The 20,828-nt window shown below is 38.3% G+C and overlaps 1 protein-coding gene across 10 annotated transcripts in view; it reads right to left on the bottom strand.

Moving 5' to 3' along the window:
• The window catches only part of UTRN (utrophin), a 491,247-nt gene that overhangs the window by 29,103 nt on the left and 441,316 nt on the right, over positions 1-20,828 (bottom strand). For all 10 annotated transcript variants that reach the window (XM_040965592.1, XM_040965598.1, XM_040965593.1 and 7 more), the window contains 3 exons: positions 18,183-18,349; positions 14,274-14,385; positions 4,137-4,273 (listed from right to left, as the gene is read on the bottom strand). In XM_040965592.1, coding sequence (XP_040821526.1) covers positions 4,137-4,273; positions 14,274-14,385; positions 18,183-18,349 — 416 coding nt within the window. The remainder of the gene's footprint in view (positions 1-4,136; positions 4,274-14,273; positions 14,386-18,182; positions 18,350-20,828) is intronic.

Here is a 20,828-nt window from a genome sequence, read left to right as displayed (position 1 = left end):
AGGAGTCCAACCCAGGAAACCACAGAGAAAACCTGGGCTTGAATAAGGGCCTTGCATCAGGAGCTAGACCACTCAACACTGCTTTTAGACCTATCAGCAGCTCCAGAGCAGGCGAACTCAGAAATCCCCAAGTCTCTTTGAAACATGTGTGAAAGCAACTGATCCTAATTAAAAGCCAATTCAAACTGGGTTAACTATGAATATAAAAATCTTTTAAAGCACAAAGAAAGTTAGCTAAATAAGGTCTCCTAAGAAAGTAAATGCTCATTGAAACAAAACTATTAGAGACCTACTTGATTTCCTATATCTATTGAACATTCACACTGAGGAAAAAGTTAATGAGCTCATGATCTCCTAATGTGAGGTGCAAGCTGATGTCCAGCATGGCAAGGACTAAAACCAGATGAAAGTTTATCTTCTTGGCATGAAAATCTTAAAGTGGCCAAGCATGGTAGCCTAGTGGCTAACGTCCTCACCTTGCATGGACCAGAATCCTATATGGGCACTGGTTCATGTCCTGGCTACTTCACTTCAATCCAGCTCCCTGCTTGTGGCCTGGGAAAACAGTCAAGTCAAGGGTGGCCCAAAGCCTTGGGACCCTGCACCCATGTGGGAGATCCAGAAGAAGCTCCTAGCTACCGGCTAGGATTGGCTCAGCTCTGGCCATTGAGGCCATTTGAGGAAGGAATCAGTGGATGGAAGATCTTTCTTTCATCTCTCCTTTCTCTGTAAACCTACCTTTCTAATAAATCTTTTTTTTTTTTTTAATGTAAAGGCTCTTGGGTTTCTACAAAAAAAAAAAGCACGGATCTAACAATTTTAAGAGTGTTTGTGTCATGAGTAACCTTAATCTAGCACATCAGATTCAACTACAAAAATACACAGTAGTATCCCATAATCCTTTTACATCACTGCTTTTCACCAACCCTGAAACAGAGATGCTAAATATCAGGTGAGTGACTTGCTATACATTTTCACAAACAGTTAGCTGCTTTAGAGATCATTCTAAAATGCTAGTGTACCATAACAACTACCCTGAGCTTTGAACAGAAGGAAAATGTGAATTGGTGATCTTACTGGACCTTGGAAAAGCTCTTAAAAATTGCCTGACGAGTTCTTGCAAGTCAACTTGGTTCCCACAGAAGTGATGCATGAACTGAGATAAGAAGAATGGCAGGAGCAGAAAGCTGAACTGAAGAGGTTTTCAAAAGAAATGTGTACTGGAAAAGTCTAAGTAATGAGATAAAATAATCAAAGTTTAGCCCTCACTAATTTCCAAGTATTTTGATTTGTGGAACAACAACAATAATAATTAGACATTTAGCAACAAGCCTTCTCATTTAATACTGCAAGGAAAGAAGGCGACATTGCATACTTAGAACCTATGATTAAAGGTTGCTAAAAATAAGACCAATCTATATTTTCACAGACTTAACAATGCAGTCTCTCTTCATTTCCCAGAGTGGTTATTTTGGTTAAACGCCATATTAATATGTAAAGAATCAGTATCTGCTAAGTATATTTAATATTATAGGAAACACTTAAATTCTCAGCACGCTTAATGTTTCCAGTCTTTTGTTTTCTTTAAGCCATCTGATGAATTCCAGAATGTTCTTACATAAAGACACTCCAGGGCTCCCCAGTGTGCTCAGGAAAAAGTCCCCAGAACCTGGCAGAGCTTATCAGGTCCTTTATTGTTCAGCAGCTGCTATTCTTTTCAGCCTCATTTCTTGCCACTATTTCTAACTTGTCACCCTCGTTTCTGAAAGCTTCTTGACTCCAGGCTTCTGGAAACATTTCCCTTCCCAGAAACCCCCTCTTGCAGTTTTCCACAGCAAACAGGTGACACGTGGTGCTATTCATTCTTCAGATCTCAATTCAATTGTCACTTTCCATTAAGGTCTTGTATGAACATAATCACCCTCTCTAGCATTGGGTACTTGCTACAGACTGAAATTAAAAAATAGTAATAAACTTCATCTATTTTACTTCCATTAAGCCCAGAGAGAAGTGGTTTTCACTTTCAAAGTCTTCATGAAAGCCAAGCTTACCTTTTAGCCAACAATTTTCTCTTACCAAACTCAAATTAAATTATTTTGATCCTGCTTTACCTTGTTTCCTAGGTTTATTATCAATAACATGCTTTGTTCAAGCTCCGTTCATTTATTTTTTGAGAAATCTTGCATGAGTATGCATAATATTAATTGAACGGATGCAGTTTGGGTTTTTACTTCCGTTTAGCAGTAATTTCTTTTCTCCCTAAATATTCCTTACATGCATGTATTTACAATTATTGCTTAGAGGATAAGATATTTTATTTTCTAAGGATGAAAGAGAAAGAAGCAAAAGAAAATTCTAATTATCTTCATAAATAACTTCAAAACCTGTACCACTTCACTGGTTGTCCTCCAATATACTCCGCCCACAAATAAGAGAATAAATGAAATCGATGGTTTTTACTACACACCCACAAAAACTGCTAAACCCAAAGATTAAGCGGCCCTGTACTAGAAATGGCTCAACTGAAAAAAAAAAATGAACTTTGCAAATCCAAAGAGCTGTGTGCAGTATTTCAAAAGGAAAAAAGCTTGCTCAGTACATCCAACATCTTATAATTCCTTCTCAATGAGGGTCTTTCCACATCTGATTTCATCTTAGCCACCTTTTGTTTCCTCTTCACTGAAAATGCTGGGAGTGAGTCTAAGTATTTTCCGAATTATATCCTGAATATTGCATAGCATTACTGAGTCTATTTTAGTATCATTATCTCAATAAGAGTCACTCAGAATAGAATGACTAATGCTAATGATTGTGTTGACATAGAAGGGCACACTGCTTGCGATTGTTTGGCTCTGTCCCCTAAAAGTTGTGTGTTGGAGACATAATTCCTAATATAGCAGTGGTGGGAGGTGGGACCTATTAAGACTTGATGAGATAAAAAGGGCTGTGCACTCATGAAGAGCTTGAAGTCCTGAACTTAGCAATAGGTACCTTATTGCAAGAGCTGGTGAGTTAGGAAAGTGAGTTTGGCACACTCTCTTGCCCTTGGTCTCTCATGCTGTGTTACCCTTCCATGTTTCACCATGAAAGGACGTTGCACTAAATCCCTACCCAGAGGCTGGCACCTGGATGGTGCACTTCCCAGCTGCTAGAAGTAAGAGAAATGTACTTATTTTCTTTATAAATGCCAATGGATTATTAAAAGTGATAGGCACATTGATTCTTATGAGCCAATTAAATTCTGCTGTATATCTATAGTTCTACAAAACAAAATTAGTATTACAAAAATACATAAGTATTACAAAAGCTCTCCTTCAATGAAATAGTTCTACCAAAATTTATTCTAAAGTGTACTGTGTTAAAAAAAAAAAAGGCAGAAAATCACATATTTTAGTTGTATGCAGTTTGACATCAAGCTTATCATGTTTTATATGTGGACCTATCTATATTAAAGACACGAATTCCCAGATCAACAGGGCTTTGCATGGAAACAAAAATAGAAGCAAATATCTACCCCCCTCTTTTGATGTCTTAGAGACAGTCAGAGCATGCTGAAATACTGCTATGCAAAATACAGAAAATAAAAAAATAACTATGAATTTTGAAGCTTTAAGAAGCCTGCTTCACAAACATGGCTCTTACTGCATCATCTGTACTTGTTCCTGCCACCGTTGCTGTGTTTTAAAGCAGAATGTCCCCCTCGACGTTTCTGAAGTCATCTGAGGTCTCATGAGATTTTACACAGATACGTGTCTCAAGCAAGAGATTAGTCATTATTCATAAACATATTAAAAAGACACTATATATATGACAATGAAATATATATGTATGTGTATATATATATGTATGTGACAATGAAAAACCTTTCAAAAGAAAAGAATGGAAAATAAATGAATGTGAGAGCATAAAATACAGCCATCTGATAACATGCAGGTTAAATCTAGATTTTGGTTGTGACATTGTCAAAAGAAAATTACAAAATTAAATGTTGCGCAAACTGATTTCAATTTTAATTTGCCTTTTAGAATTAAACACTTTATCATATCTTTGACTCACTAATAAATATGGCATCGTGAAATATAATAGTTCACAAAATGTTTAGTACTAAAACAAACAAATAAAAAAATCAAACTTACGTCTCTAAGTTGTCACCTTCAAGAACTGTCTGGACAGGCAGGTAGCCAAGCCGAGGGTGCTTAGCAAAGTACTTCTTGGACCTGAACTTGTTCTTCAGCACCTTTGTGAAGTCTCGAACATCTTCCCCAGATGTTGTCTGTAAGGATGAAAAACAATTAGACTCCTCGGTAAGATGAAGTAGACAGCCATCCACAGTGCAATCAGGGCGCACAAGAAGGGAACCCCTCAGTGACAGTCATGTTGACAATTATATATTTCATTTTGAAATAATACAAAATATCACAAAAAAACTGGCAATCAAACTCATTATTAAATAATCTAGTCATTAGCTGCCAATTTCAAAAAGTTTTCTGTTCGAAATACACTGTTACTATCTTGTTTATCCGGTATTTTAAAACTTGAACAAAAGAGTACCATAGTTCCAGAGAAATTACTGGTTGAAATTTTATGATTAAAACATTTACTGTCATGAAACATTATGGGTATTAAATTATTTTAGCTAAACTGAATAAATGGAGGTTATATAATCAGCCTATACTGGATGGCCACAAGCCAGTGAACATTCTAGTCTGGAAAAGGAGAAAGTATAAACAAGAGAGGAATAACAGTAACACTTGTGTTCTGGGAAAGGAATGCTTTCAATCCCATTGTTCTTTCGCAACCATGCATACATACCTAAAATAAAATTTTAGTGCCTATATAAATTATTATTTATATATTATATATTATAAAAATATTTAGGCATTTCTAGATGAAGAATCTTAATCATTTAGAGTTTACTTTATGAAAATTTCTATTTGTAATACAATTTACAGGAGTTGTGAGTATGCTTGCTGTGACAAAAAATATGAATGAGGTCACTGCAAAGCAGCAAAAGGTTCTTTCAACCTCAGAATTAGCTGAGGAAGCATCAATCAACTGTTAGATAAAGGATTTGAAAAAAATTATAAAGCTCCTTAAAACCAGTGAGTACATACAGGAGTTCAAGGAATTTAAGGAATGCATTACATAGGCAATTGCAACTTTGAAACAAAATCAAACAGAATTATTACAAAGGAAGAATACAATAACACAAATTAAAATACAATGGAAAGCCTCAATATTAGAATGAATGATGCAGAAACAATTATTCCAGAACTGAAAGACACTTCTTGTGAAGATGCTGAAGCAGTCAGGAAGCTGGAAGATGAACTGAGTAAAGCTAAGAAAAATTCCCAAAGAATTGACAACATCAAAGTCAAACATAAGAGTTACTGGAATTCCTGATGGCATGAAAGAAACCCAGTGTTCACGTGACAGGATCAAATCATTACCTATCAATATTAACAATGAATGTAAATGGCTTAAACTCATCAATTAAGAGACATAGATTAGCAAACTGCATTAAAAAGACAAAACGTAACAGGACTTATCTATTTGTTGCCTACAAGAGACACAACTCACCAACAAAGACACTAGGAAACAGAGTACAAGGATAGAAACAGATACTCCAGGCTAGTGGAAAGGAAAAATGAGCTGCTCCAGCCATTCTCATACCAGATCAAATGCAGCAATCACAGATCCAGACCTCAAGACATACTGTAGGGGAGAGCAAGGAACATTGTCTGGTACCGGTACAGGCACAGAGAAGATCTACTCAGCAGAACAGAAACCTCACAAATGAGGCCACACATGTACAACAAGAGATTCGAAAATATTCTGTGGATAGAGCTTGGTCTCTTCAACAAACACTGTTGGGACATTGGATAGCAGCCTGCAGAAGTAAGAAACCAGATCCCACCTCAAACCATATGAAAAAAAATCAGCTCTCCATGGATCAAGGACTTAAATCTACATCTGGAAATCATCCAACTGCTAGAGAAAAGCCTAGAAACTGCTCTATAAAGTGTAGCCATGGGGATCACTTCTTCAAAAGCCACCAGAAGCACATGCAGTCAATACCAAAATAAACAAATGGGACCTGTCACATTAAGCACCTCTGAACAGCAAAGGAAATGATCAACAGAGTGAAGAAGCAACCAACAGAACGGGAGAACACCTTTGCACACTGCGTGACCGATAGGGCACTAACATCCCAGATTTGCAAAGAGCCTCAGAAACTTAGTGACAGTAAAACAAATAACCCTGTGAAGAATGGGTGAAGGAAATGAGCAGGCATTATTCAAAAAAAAAAAATTCAAATGGCTAATACACATGTGAAAAATGCCCGTCTCCCTAGCTGTCAGGGAAATAGAAATAAAAACCACACTGAGGTCCCTCCTAACCTTACTGGTGTTGGTCTACATTCAGAACTCTACTAACAACACCTTCTGCTGGGAATGTGGGGGGAAGGGAACCCTGCTTCACTGCTTGTGGGAGTACATCAATTTGCATATTCTGAAATTCCATAGAAGCAAAGTGATACACGTCATCTTTTATTACTGGTTTCTTTTCAGTTAGCCTAATGTTGTTTTTCCGGTTTAACTATGCATTTCAATTCCAGAATGGACTCTGAATTGAGTTAAAATAAAAACGTTAGTCAGGAGCCCAGCATGATAGTGTAGTGGTTACAGTCCTTGCCTTGAACGCACCAGGATCCCACTTCCCATCCAGCTCCCTGCTGGGATAGCAGTCGAGGACGGCCCAAGGCCTTGGGAACCTGCATCCACATGGGAGACCCGGGAGAGCACCTGGCTCCTGGCTCCGGATCGGCACAGCACCGGCCATTGCAGCCGCTTGGGGAGTGAATCACTGGACGGAAGATTTTCCTCTCTGTCTCTCCTTTCTGTATGTCTGACTTTGCAATAAAAATAACTAAATCTTTTTAAAATAACGTTAATCATTCGGAAGTGTAATTCTAATTCCATGACATTCTCTTCAGCTAAATATTTCCAAGATATGGAAGGCCTAAGAAAAACCAGCGTACAAACACAAGGCAGCCTCTTTCTACCTGCTACAAACATCAAAACAATAATCACCAACTTTCCCAAAAACTCACAGCAGAGACAAACTAACTTGAATGGCAATAAGGTTTATGTTTCCTGTTAAAACCAAAGCTCAAATTCCAAAAGAAACAAAATATTTTCTTTTTTATTTCCTCAGTAACTCTTATATTGAGGAACAAAGCTACCACTACACATTGTCATTAATGGCATCAATTCACTGGTACCTTAAACTCTATATTGAACATCAAAAGAAAATGTAAAAACCAGCTTATTTCACAAAAACTATGGATTATATTCACATTAGCAGAATTCTGTTAGGATTTTGTCAAAAAAATGCATTAAGTCCAGTTTTGCATAAAAACAATGTTAAAATGCGTATATTTAGTCTAATTTACTATCTACTAACAGTACCTATTTTTAAAAATGTACTAAAGCAATAATTTGGTCAAAGGAAAAGAGGACCACCGATCTAACATAATGAATGTAAACAAATTGAATTCTATCTTCATATTGGCAATAATACTTAATTTTAAGCAGAAAAGTATTGATGTTGACACAGAAAGGTACACACACATCAGACATAAAATTGGTCCCTACTTTACTCCAGCATTTCTAGGAAGTTTAGGTTTTTATTTTCCTACAGAAAGAGAAGAAAGAGGAAAAACGCGAACTTACATATATCTTATTAAGTGAAATGAAGAAAACATGTAGGTACAGAATCTAAAAATCCATAAGGTTTTTTCTTATCTATCTCATTTAACCAGCATGGGCCCGCAAGATCAGCAGTTTTTCTGACCTATAAAGACCCTTCTGTGGACTATAAGCAAGGTCGGCAGGAAGATGCTGCCCATGGACTCTGGTCTTCCCAGCCCTACCGACTCTGTGTCACTTCTAGAATACAGAATTGAGTGTTCACTTTTGCAAAAGAAACAACCAATAGCCAGAGACTGAAGCATCTCTCTTCCCTTCGCTGTACATAGATTCCTGTTAAAATGCCATGTGGCTGATTTAAAAATATGATGAGACTTCATTTTATATATTTAATTATATATTTGAAATATGTTTAGTGCGAGTGTACTTAGAACGCACATACGAAAGAATTTTTAAAAAGGAAAAGGGGAGAAAATTGCCAGCGAGTTAGCCATCCAGCAATAAAGACACTTAAAATTTGGGGGACCTGGAAAATAATGAATAAACACATCTCTATATACACGAAAGACATTTTGCTGACCTGAATTGATTTCCTTTTCCTACTTATTATTCAAATCTAAAATAGAGATACATATCACAAATGTATATTGAGTACAAATCTGCACATTGAACATGCAACACAGTTAAGAGGCACTTTATTTTTTCCTTGAGTGTATTCCACTTAAAAATGCATTTCTATCACTCCATATGCTTTTGGATATTTGAAATAAAATATTTTTAAAAGCTGGTGACTGAGTGTCAGTGAACTCCAAAACTCCTGACATGTGGGTGAAAGGCTTCCTCTCACAACAACAGACAGTACCTAGAGTTTATTTTAAGCAGGTTCTTACCAGCTTTCCTTCTAATCTATAAAACTATCTCTACGTTTTTACTGAGTACATAACTCGAGGGCCAGTGTTTTGCCTTAGAGAGTAAAGCTGACATGTGTGTCACTCCCAGCTCAAGCCCCAGCTGCTCCACTTGTGATGTAACCCCCAGCTAATGTGATCAGGAGCTCATCAGAGGATGGTTCAACCCCAATCTCTGTGGCTACTTGGGAAGCAAACCAGCAGTGGGAAGACCTTTCTCTCTGTGCCTTTTTGTCTTCCTAACTCTGGCTTTCAAATAAAGAGATTTTTTTCTTAAATTTTTAATGTTTTATCAAGTTAAATTTCAGATATGTAGGATGAAATCGGGTAAGAGGAAGGTCAGGGTCGTTCATGTCCTAATTGAAAAACATGAAAGCTAAAAGACTTAGCATTAACACAATCACCATGTGCTCAGGAAGGGTGATGCATCATCTACAGGAAAATGGAATTGGTCCAAACTGAACTTTAAAAGCTAATGGTACAATTTAAATATACCAAGTAGTTACTGGGAAAAACATGTAAGGTGTACTAAGGGTGAAAACCCCTTGACAAGGTTCGGGTCACAGTGAGGGCAATGATGCTGCATTTTCAAGGCCAAGAGCTCACGTCGCATCTGAAGCAGCAGGACTGCCAAACACCCACTACATTTTCTCAGTGTAGAGCTCTCCAAAGAGTGAGTCAGCGTTTTCTCATGGCTGACTTTTACAGTATTACAGTATTACAAACACACTGATGCAAGCCAATGTGGAAGGGAATGGTCAAGAAAGGATTCTGCCATTCGCAATGGTATAAATTCACTTAGAGGACATCATTCTTGATGAAATCACAGCGATACAAAAAGGCAAACAACGCCTAATCGCATTTCTACAAAGAATCTAAATCAAAGAACAAACTCAAAATCATAGTAGCAAGGGATACAAGGATCACGGTGAGCAGACCTAGGAGGGAGAGGGATAAGAGAAACGGAGCTACTGGTTGGGTGGGGGGGAGAGTGTTCAATAAGATAAAGACGTTTTGGAGACTGAATATACCGCATGATCATCACAGTTTAAGTAGTGCATAACATCATCGAAATATGCCTAGATAATATACCTCAAAAAAGAGGACTATCATTTACATGTCCTAACCACACAAAATGTTTCTAATTTGAATTCTATTTTGATTATATGTGCCAAAGATGATTTTTAAAGAGGCAAGCACAGCAAATTTTTGCCTGAGATTAGTTGATCATAAGCTCCTATTCCAAAGAAGAGTGATTTAAAACTTGTACATATTTAATACAAAATTTAATTATTTACAAATGGTAATCTGTGAATTCACAAGTAGTACCTGTATAACAAGAGAAGGAATTTGACTACTCTCTTCATCCATAACCTTAACTAGTTTTAAAAAATTACATTGCGTGTTCAAATTATCCACAAATACTCTCTTCTGTTTTTTTCTCTATGTCTAACCTGGCAAAATTCCTAGAATATGACAGAAAAGTTCATAAACACATTCTAAAAATAGAACAGTAATATAAGAGTTAGCACACTCACTGTGCAAACATTTCCCTAATGGAGTTAAACCACAAAATCCATGTCAGTAACTTTGCAAAAATTGCTTATCTCCTCTCAGATTTAGTGTTTTTTTTTTTCAAACACAGATTAGTTAGATGACATTTGGATATTGTCCAGCTATTCTATAATTATTTAAAGTGTCAGATATGAGCTCATTTTACATTTATTTGGCAACTTTTCTAAGTACAGAGGGAAAAGTCTAGATTCATCCCTATGCTCCAAGAGTTAAGATAATTGAGGAAACAAAAACATTGCTTAGGCAGAAAGTGATACAAAACAATACTGAACACAATTTTAGCAGGTGAGGCTTGAGGGTATGGTTAGCAGCCACTGAAGAAAGTGTGTTGGTACAGGAAGACCTGGGGGTTATAGGTTAAGGTATTCTATGAAAGTAGGACTCTGGCAAATAAAGAATGATGGCAATCATTAAATATAATCTATATCATTTTGTCTCTTGAAGATGAATTTGTACGAACCATAATGAAAGAATCCTTACATATATAAATTTAGATTACAGAAAGAAATCATTTCCAAGAAAAAAGAAAAAGTCTACTTCACCGCATCCTATAAATGTGTCACTACCAATATCATAAAATATATCATTGTATCATAATAGCTAATCCTTAAACTATAGTCCTCCATCTAACCAAGAACAGCCAGGAATAAGCTGAATCACTGCTGAAATATTCAAGACTTTAGAATCATAAAAATCAGTCTTATACAATCTTGGACAGTAGAAAGAGCTACAGTAGGCTGCAAAAGGACCTTTTACGGGAAAGAGATCAAATCAGTGATGAGAGAATTTTTTTCTCATCAAAGCCAGAGATGTACTAAAAGAAATGCAAACACTAGAATTCCCATGAAAAGGTCAGATCCATTTGACACTTAAGGGGCACTTATGAGCATGATAATACAAAAAAAAAAGTGCATACTTGGGTTAAATTTCTCAGATGGCTATTAAATGAGCTTAGAGGTGGCTGACAGAGCAGCTTTAAACAAAACTTACTTAAAACAGAAAAGCAAATTATTTAGAGAATGTGGGCAAAACAAAAGCTCACAAGTAGTTTAATTAAGTCCTTGGTTAACATTGAATGAAACTCATACTTTCAGACTCAACTTACATAACTAGTTATCTTATGAAAAGTTGTAGGAAGCAATGCAATGATAACCTGTGATAGTGATGTTTTACAATTGGGCTACTGTTCCGATGACCACACAGCCTCAGACAGAGGAATTTCCAAAACAAGTACTGGTAAGGGAAATCACCCTGTTCCTTGCAGGGTAAACTGTAATCCTGGAAATGCTCACAGTACCTTGGCAAAGACTAAAGCTGATGCTTTGTTAAAAACAGGTTGTTGGGAGAGAAATTCAATTGCGTATTTCTATAAATTTTAATAATACATTCCTCTCCAATCCATTTTTCTAACAGCAAACCACCAGGTTCTATGCAATCTGAGCCTCCCCCCCCCTCCTTTTTTTGGTTTCTGTCTTGTATCATTTTCAATTTAATGGTGAGGGAAATTCACACTGTGTAAAGGCTACCCCAGTTTATTTCCATGCACAAGTCATACAAATCCTTTTCCCACCCAGGGGATACGTAAGCTGTGCAGTTGGACGGGGTCTCCCTACTCAGATGGGTGCTAACATCTTCATTGTGGCCGTCTTGAAAGTCAACGATTTTTAAATCGGGGGGTCCCACATATTTATTTTATACGACACTTCAAACATGAAATCCAGTGTTAGGCATCACACTCTCCTTAAAGAAGGCTCTACTTTCTCTACCTCAACCACGCAATCTCCCCTCTACCGCTGGACCACTGTGACAGACATTTGCTTTTCCAGAAATATCCTTCCACTGTTTTTAGTCAGAGGTAGATTCTTTCTCAACCCTCAGTTTCAACTCAGATGCCAACTTCCCAGACAGACCTTACCTGATGTCTTTATCTGCAGTGCCTCCTTTAATCTTTTGATCTCTCAATCCACTTATTTCTTACTAGAGTCTATAATTGTCTGATTTATTTCTTTCCCTTTTCATTGCCACACATCCCTGCCTCTTAAATGGAAAGTAGTAGCAGAGGCAATAATCTTGCCTTTCTTGGTAGCACACGCACCATGGACAAATGACAGCTGAGAATCTTAACAATTCTCTTTGACAAAACTCCCAAGCTCTAGTTAGCTCCTGGGAGCCCTCTTCTGTACGAGGCCTTGTCCGGCAGACTCTCAGCACTAAATACTTCATCCACCACTTTTACTGCCCCCTTCCAATCCAACACTTGGACAAATATTCACGCTATGTCTGGCAGTTCAAAGCTGCTTCTTCACAATGACTCCAGCCCCCTCCTGAGTGCATGAACAAAATGAAAGCAGCAAAAAACTCCACTACCTAAAGCCAATACCTAAAGAATTTACTTATGATGAATCCTGAAGCCTTCCTCTGTTCCTTTGAGATGTGTTCTTAACTCCCAGGACTCCACTCTGCCTTTCTCAAGGACCTGAGAGCCAGTTCTCAGAAATATAATTACCAGGATGGATGCGGTTCTGACTCTCATGGGCTGTGGGAGGCCACCTGCCAAGCGGCACACAGAGAGGCCTCAGCACACTGCTATTGTGCAATTTCGTGGTTTTTCACTCACTTCCTGATTCTGCTCAAGTCCCTGCTATTTCTTCTCTCTATCCCTTGGCTCCATTTAAACAACCAAGCACTTCTGCACAAGAGGCTGTGGCTTTATTTTAGTTGACAATATTACCAGACACATAGTTAAGTGCCAGGGCTAATCTGCTGAGTAAATAAATAAATAGTGATAATAAGTGATATTTCATGTGTTTTCTTAGGATGAAGCTTATTCCTGTTTAAAGTGATGTACAATGTCTGATTTCATCTTTCTGATTCAGCAAGACTTACTTAGAAAACTGCTTTTCACATATACAGAGTACGTGTTTATTTGACATAAGATACAAGGCATGTGAGATCTATTCCTGTATATTTTATAAATCCTGCTGCCTTTCTGAATTTATGAACCAAAAAGTAACTCCATTCCTTAAACCAAAAAAAAAAAAGACAGCTTTATGAATAAATTATAGCATTATTTGCAAGAAACTAAAGAACAGCTCGTGACTGAAATTCAGGATAACTTCAGGAAAAGAAAAAAGTTTTAGGTCAAAGGAACAGTAAGCTGCAGTAAGACCCAATGCTGGGGTGGCCATACTAAGATACAGACATTAACCAAACAAGATAACAATATAAAATGGCAGAAATTTTTTAGGAAAATAACTCAATATTAAGTGATTTGGCCACAAGGACACTCATATTCACAGACTCAGAACATCCTCTGGTAATGTTTATTTTATGTAATATGTCATTTATGTAACATGTTGAATGAGCTATAGTCACAATAAGTATATTCACAATAAGTATACTGTCTGTATTATGTGAAAACTGAAAATAAACCAAATAAATGTCAGTACTCAATTCAATGGCTAAAATTATTATAATAATTCACTAAATCAAATATTTTTTTGGCTAGAAAAATTTACTGTGTAAGAAATGGGGGAACACTTACTGCTACAAACTGCTAAGTGAAAAAATCAAGATAAAGAATCAAAAATGAAAATTTTTGAAAATTAGAATACAGGAAATAGAAGTCTTTATGGAGCTAGAGTTATGAATGACACCTTTAACATTTCATTTTTTATACTGTTGCTGGTGAAAATTTTATTTTTACTTATGAAAAATATTTTAGATTTTTCTAAAAGAAATGTGGTTTTTCAGTATACAATATAGGTCAGGGTGAGTTCTGATACAACTCGATAGAAAAACTGTTAAGCCAAAAATTGAAACACAGCTGCAAAATAACTAACAAACTCATTTACTGAAAAATATATAGTTTGTATGCATTAATCAGTTAAAAACAGCTATGTTACCTTAAAGGAAAATATGACAACAAAATACAATCTTGAAAATGAGTATATCTTAAAAAAATTGTTGTTTAAATTAGCTTAAAATATTTTAAATACCAGTAAATTCAAAGACATTGTATATTAAGCTACACACACAAACACACACACGCACACAAACCCCAGGGTTCAGTACTCACAGGTATGCAGTATTCCACCATTGGATAATGCAATTTGTGACCTTTGGCTGTTCGACCTGAGAAGAAGCAACTCTGGCAAACATCATAGTTAAAATGCTTTAGACTTCTATACCTGGAGAGAAAAAGCAAACATCATCAGCTTGCATCCTGTTAAATCCAGATCAATCATGAATGACAGGACATCTTAGCCAGTGACCAAGGAAGTAACAGGTAGATATGGCAGAACGATAGAATCTACTTTGTATCCTAACTTCAAACGAGGGTGAAGAGAAAATGTTCCGTCAAACGTCACATCCTAGTCTCCACATTTCTCTGTTTACATGTTACTAGAAAGACAGTGCTCATGCAGAAGATTTCCTGTGACGTTTGGATAGGTATTGAAAATAGTCAAAAAAAGAGAGAGATGCTTAGGAACTTGACACATCCAATTTTTAAGTATCAATAAGAAACAAATCCTAACATTTCTTTACAAAGGATTTTATCTTGAACATTTTGTTATAATGATTGATACTACTCAGAGAAAAGTTTGAAAAGAAATAAAACAAATTAAACTAACAAAAACCTAGATCACAATATGTTCTTGAAAGCAAATAGAATGATTTAACTTCTTGTATAACATGGCACTGTAGATTGACTTCTATTGGTAGAATTTTAGGGGCACAGAACTGTACTTCAGATGTTTTATGGGCATATGTGGAAAATATTTTGTCCTGGATCTTCCATTTGGGGGCGGGGCAGGCCTATGGTGTTGTGAGCTAAACCACTATCTTTGACATGGGCATTCCTTATGGACACCTGGGAACAAGTTCAAATCCTGGCTGCTCCACTTACAATCCAGATTCCTAATAATGTACCTGGAAAAGCAGCAGAAAAACAGCCCAAGCACTTGGGCTCCTGACCTCAAATGGAGTTCCAGACTCCTGGGTTTGGACTGACCCCACCAGAGGAACTGTGGCCATATGGGGAGTAAGCCAGCAGATGGATGACCAATCTCTATCCCTATTCTTGCTGTCTTTCTCTTTGCACTCTTCCTTTTAAGCAAATAAACACATCTTTTAAAATAATCTATTCTGCCAGCACAACTAGAGACAAAAGAACATAAATAAAATTCATACTTGTAGAAAAAGCAAATTTAAATTAAATGAGAAACAAAATTTACAGTTTATATGAAGCTAATACTGAAAATTATAAGGCACTGAGTAGCTTCTGAAATGACCTGCAACATCACCTGAAAGCTGACCTGAGGAAAATCAATCCATGCATATCATAGTCCGGCAAGGACACTTTGGTTTGAAACAATCACCTATACTCACAGTATTTTTGACTTATCAGCATAGCTTCAGAAATTTGATTGACATTTTCTTTCCTATATGGAGTCCTATTTGTTGGCAACATGCTCCATTTCTTTTCTAGTAGGAAACTCTGAAACTATTTGCACATTTTAGCAATTCAATTGGCCTTGCAGAAACTACTGCTTCTGCAACTTTCGCACTGATGGTGTTGCAGAGTGCAGTCTGAGGCGAAGATGCTGGGTGTGTGAGTTGCAGGTGCAGCACAAGGCACCAAGTGAGCTGGGAAGAAGCTGGCGCTCTCTTCCTGCAAAGGCACCCACAAGAGCCATCCTGTCAGCATGAGCTGGCTGAAGATGAAGGGGGAGGCTAGTGTGCACATTCAGAATGAGAACCCTGGTGCCAGCGAGCAGTGAGGACAACCTTGGATTCATATAAACCCGCACTTGGTTTATATAAAAGTTAACTAAACCACTAATTCAATTATACTATTTTAAGAATTTCTATGTGATTCAATAAAATTTAATTGAGAAGTATCAGCAAAAACAAAACAAAACACACCATGCAATATTTATAAAAGTTCAAAACTTCATTTAGGACTAGGGAGAGGAGCCTTCTCTGGTCCGGGCCTGGTTCTGACTTTGGGTCCCCACCCTCTTTTGTAATGACCATCAGGATTGCTCCAGAAACCCCTCAAAAGAAACTAACAAACAAACAAACAAACAAATAAACTAAAAACCTAGAATAGATAGAGAACAGCAAGGAAAGCTTAGAATCAGAAAGAAAACAGTCAGCGGGGATGCATTTATAACTCACTGGGTGGACACAAAGATTACTTACTCCTCACTAGGGTATTGAAGATTTCTCTGCATGCCCCTCCTAAAACTGTTCACCTAAACTGTTGACATATGTCTTGTTAGAGTTATAGAGTTAGACTATCCAATAAACAGCCAGGTTCAGCAAATCATGCTTCAACACCATAAACTGCTAAATAGTAAAATCAAAATAGACATGAGACAGCTGAATACTAATATATAGCCATTTTAAAGTATATAGAACCCAGTTGTATATAAACTAATAATTGAAATGTCAATGCAGAAGTCACAGGATGTGGTTTAGAACTTGCATTCTTTTTTTTTTCTCTCTCTAACATGTTGGTTACTCAATACCATGTCAACTAATTCTATAACATTATAAATTGTTACTGATATAATGCCGGGGCTTTTAACTGATTGGGATGATACTCTGTCGGCTCTACCTTCAGACCAGAGATGGTCTCACCAAGAAACTGTTGAACTTATCTGGACAATAAGATACTGGACTTTAGGGCCCGGCGCGGTGGTGCAAGTGGTTAAAGGTCCTCGCCTTGCACGCCCGGGATCCCATATGGGCGCCGGTTCTAATCCCGGCAGTCCTGCTTCCCTTCCAGCTCCCTGCCTGTGGCCTGGGAAGGCAGTCGAGGACGGCCCAAAGCTTTGGGACCCTGCACCCGCATGGGAGACCCAGAAGAGGCTCCTGGCTTCGGATCGGCATAGTATCGACCCGTTGCGCTCACTTGGGGAGTGAATCATCGGACGGAAGATCTTCCTCTCTGTCTCTCCTCTCTGTATATCCGCCTTTCCAATAAAAAAAATAATAAAAATTAATCTTTAAAAAAAAAGATACTGGACTTTATGCTTGGTAGATGCTTGCAATGAAAGAATCTCAACTGAATTTGAACTGTGGTAATGCAACAAGATGGAGGAATCCACCATGGGTGGAAGGAATCTCAGTGCCTCTAAAACTGTGTCACATAATGCAATGTAATCAATAAAATAAATAAATAAAAGTTCAAAGAAAAGCACACACACACGCGCTCCTTGGTACCTGGCAACATCAGGCTATGTTTGTGTGTAAGTGTTTGGAGGTAGCCTACGGGTTAAGACAGCCCTTGGAATTAGAACATAATGATTAGTGTACTAGCTCCCCTCCTAATGCTAACTGCTTGTTAATATACAGAATGGGGGGATGGGGAAGGATAGGTTACAGCTCGGTTCGTTCCCTGTCACTGTTTTGGGTCAACACAACCGAGTTTCTAGCTCCCAAGCACTGCCCAGCCCAACTTCATTTGCTGTGCGCATTTAAAGAATGACCAATGGAGAAAAGCACTCCCTTCCTCCCCACATTTATTTATTTCAAATAAATAAATAAGTAAAAATTTTAACATCTGTAGAAAAACAGTATTAAAAATAAATTAATGCAAACAATTTGAAAATATTTTCAACTTTCTGAGGGCCTCATGTATAAACAAAATAGTAGATTGATAGAGGGACACCCATTAAATTATATCATGGCTAAGTACTTAGCATTAATGATAACATTATTATCCACGAGCATTTCTGTAATAGAAGTAAACAAAAACTCATAAAAATCTCAGGTTCTGAGCCAAAGTAGCATAGAGAGCAATCATTACAAATTGTCATAAAATTGGCTTCATGTAGTACTTTTTAAGAAGGAATGCCATTTTTGAGCTGATCCAATGTGCAAAACGAGAATAAAGGGGAAGTGCTAATGGACACATGAAATATTATGCAAACAGGACCGATAAGGGTCTCCTGCAGCCTGCAGTAGAACACCTCACCTGAATCCGACAATTGGGCATTCTTTGCAGATGTTGCATTTGGCCTGATGCTTTGCAGTCTCTGCCGCTGCCACTCGATGGAGAACCGGCAGCCAGACCATGGACTGCGGCTCCAAACGCATCCAGTCTATGAACTCTTTCACACTGATCTCTGGCTTGTTATTATTCTGAAAAGAAAAATATGTAACGGTGAAAAAAAGTGTGCTTTACAAAAGTCTTCTGAAAAAATCTGTGCAGGAAAAGAAAGTTAAACAGCCTGTGTTCCTCAAGTGCACAGAGTGCGTGCTATCTTTCAAAATCATTCTTATGAACTTCCAAAAGTTCGTCTAATTTCTACTTCTGTAAAGGCAAGGAGATAGTGACAGAAAAAGAGAGAGTGAAAGAGAGGCAGAAACACAGAGAGGGAGAAAGGAGGGGAGGAACACTGTTGGCTCATTTCCCAAATGTCCACAGCAGCCAGGGTTGGGTCAGGATGCAGGCAGGATCCTGGGATTCCATCCTGCTCACCCACCAGGTGGCAGGGACCCAGGAACTTGAGCCTTCATCTGCTGCCCTCCAGAATGGATTAGCAGGAAGCAGGATCAGAGGGTGAAGTAGCTGGGATTCCAACCAGCATTGCAACAGGGGAGGCAGGCTTTCCAGCTGCTCAAACCACTGCACCCCTGCCTTTTCCCGAACATTTGAAGCACCCACATGAAAGTCTTTCCAGAGAAGTCTCAGAATCGTCACACCTCTTCTAGCCAAGAAAACTTGAGCATGTAAAGAGAGAAAACTCTTATCACATAAGGAGAAGAACAAAGAAAAAGAAAAGTCCCAATATCCTTAGATGCTCAAATTTGGGGGGAAAACCAAAACAACACACTTCTAGGCTATCTTTTCAGATAAACACTTACATTTTATAAAACACACTCTACTCAGACAGTAAAAAAAGATCAAAGTCTCACGAACAACTTCCCTAACTTGGAGCTCATTACATATGTGAAATACAATCATAAATCCTGGTCTTCCCCTGCCCTCTCCCACCGAGCTGTGCGACAGCATCGCAATAGAGGCAGAGTGGTGTAAACACACTTTGCAAGATTGTCAAATTGTATCATAACAAATTGTATGACACTTCCTAATCCTACCTCAAATCCTAAACCATTTTCAAATGTGGAAACTCAAATTCCCACCAATCTCACTCTTCTGCCACTGCTGAGGTCATCCCATGAGCAAACGTATGTGACTATAAATCACAATTAGGATTTTCACTCAGCACTTTTTTTTTACATATCTAAGACAAGAACAGAGGCCATTATAAAATGTAATAGCCCATGACGTTGATTGTTCACAAAGATATGGTGTGAAGGATACTTTATGCATCACACTGCTTTTGTACATACGTTCTCCAAGAAGCAATTGCTGCTTCAAGACATCTTTAAAAAAACAAAAAACAAAAAAGCTTGCCTCCAAAAATCTAAAAAATACTCGTGTTAGCTATGATGTTCAAGGCACTGTATACAAGGCATAGGAACCATTCCTCAAAGTCTGCATGGTGACTTAACTCGGCTGGGGACAGCAGGAGCAAGTGGTGCCCCGGGAGTGACCAGGGATTCAGGGAGAGCCCCCCATGACTCAGATTTGTGCCTGTCAATCTGTTTTATGCTATAGTCACGGGATACCTGAAGCTGGGAACCTGAAATGGAATCAAGGTTCATGTTTGTTTGTGGTTCTGGATGCTGGGTAGTTCAAGGTTGGGTGCTGGAATCTAGCGAGGGCCTCGTGACCTTTCAACCCAGCAGGAAGTAGAAGGGGAACTGGGTGTAGGTAAGAAGCACTACACTTGTCTCTGAATGCCTGTCCTGGTGGTAAGCATCCAGCCCCCCCACCGTGAGCACTCCCTCCCTGCAGGAAAGCAGCCCCCTCCCGAGGCGAGGCCCATGTCTCTACCCACATGCACGGAGGAACTGAGGCTCTCATGTGTGAACCACAGCACAGTAGTGCCCTTAGAAAAGGGGAACTGATTTCCCCTTCCGCATGTGTGCGTGCAACAACGAGGCCCCATCATTGAGCCAAAAAGAGAATCATCCCCAGACACCATACCAGCGAGGTCCTTAACCTGGGACCTTCAGAGCTGCGTGAAATAAATCACTGCTACTTATAACCCACCCCCTGCCACTCTACAGCTTTTGTTACAGCAGCCAGGATGGACTAAGATAGGCTGTAACAGCGAAAGGCAAGACAGTTCTTATCCACAAGCTTAGGTTCCCAAAAGCTAATTACGCAATTCAGTGTGTGGTTAGAAACATAAACATAGGAGAAAGAAAAGGCACAGATACTTAGGGGAGGGCAGTAACATCCCAAGGTCTTCAGAGCACCTGAGAGCCCAGGGGAACCCTAAGGGCTGAACAGAACAGGTGATGAGGGGAAAGGGAAAGCTTTATTCAGAGGGCACATATGTAAAGGCCCTGCAGGAACCACAGCAAGACAGCGCTAAAGCAGAGAGCCTCTGGATGACTAACATGTCCTGAGACCAGCACAAAGCAGGACCTCGTCACAGTGACGTTGCTACAATGTTAAACATTCTAGATTTCACTCAAAGAAAATGTCTAAGTCCTTTTGCTGTGGTGACTGTTATTTTGAATCAAACATGCCTTCAGAATTGAA

Source organism: Ochotona curzoniae, unplaced genomic scaffold (assembly GCF_017591425.1).
Source record: "Ochotona curzoniae isolate NIBS_2020 unplaced genomic scaffold, NIBS_Ocur_1.0 scaffold_3890, whole genome shotgun sequence".
Taxonomy (NCBI): domain Eukaryota; kingdom Metazoa; phylum Chordata; class Mammalia; order Lagomorpha; family Ochotonidae; genus Ochotona; species Ochotona curzoniae.
The sequence above is the reverse complement of the archived record's forward strand: the minus strand, read 5'-3'. Positions and strand labels throughout refer to the sequence as shown.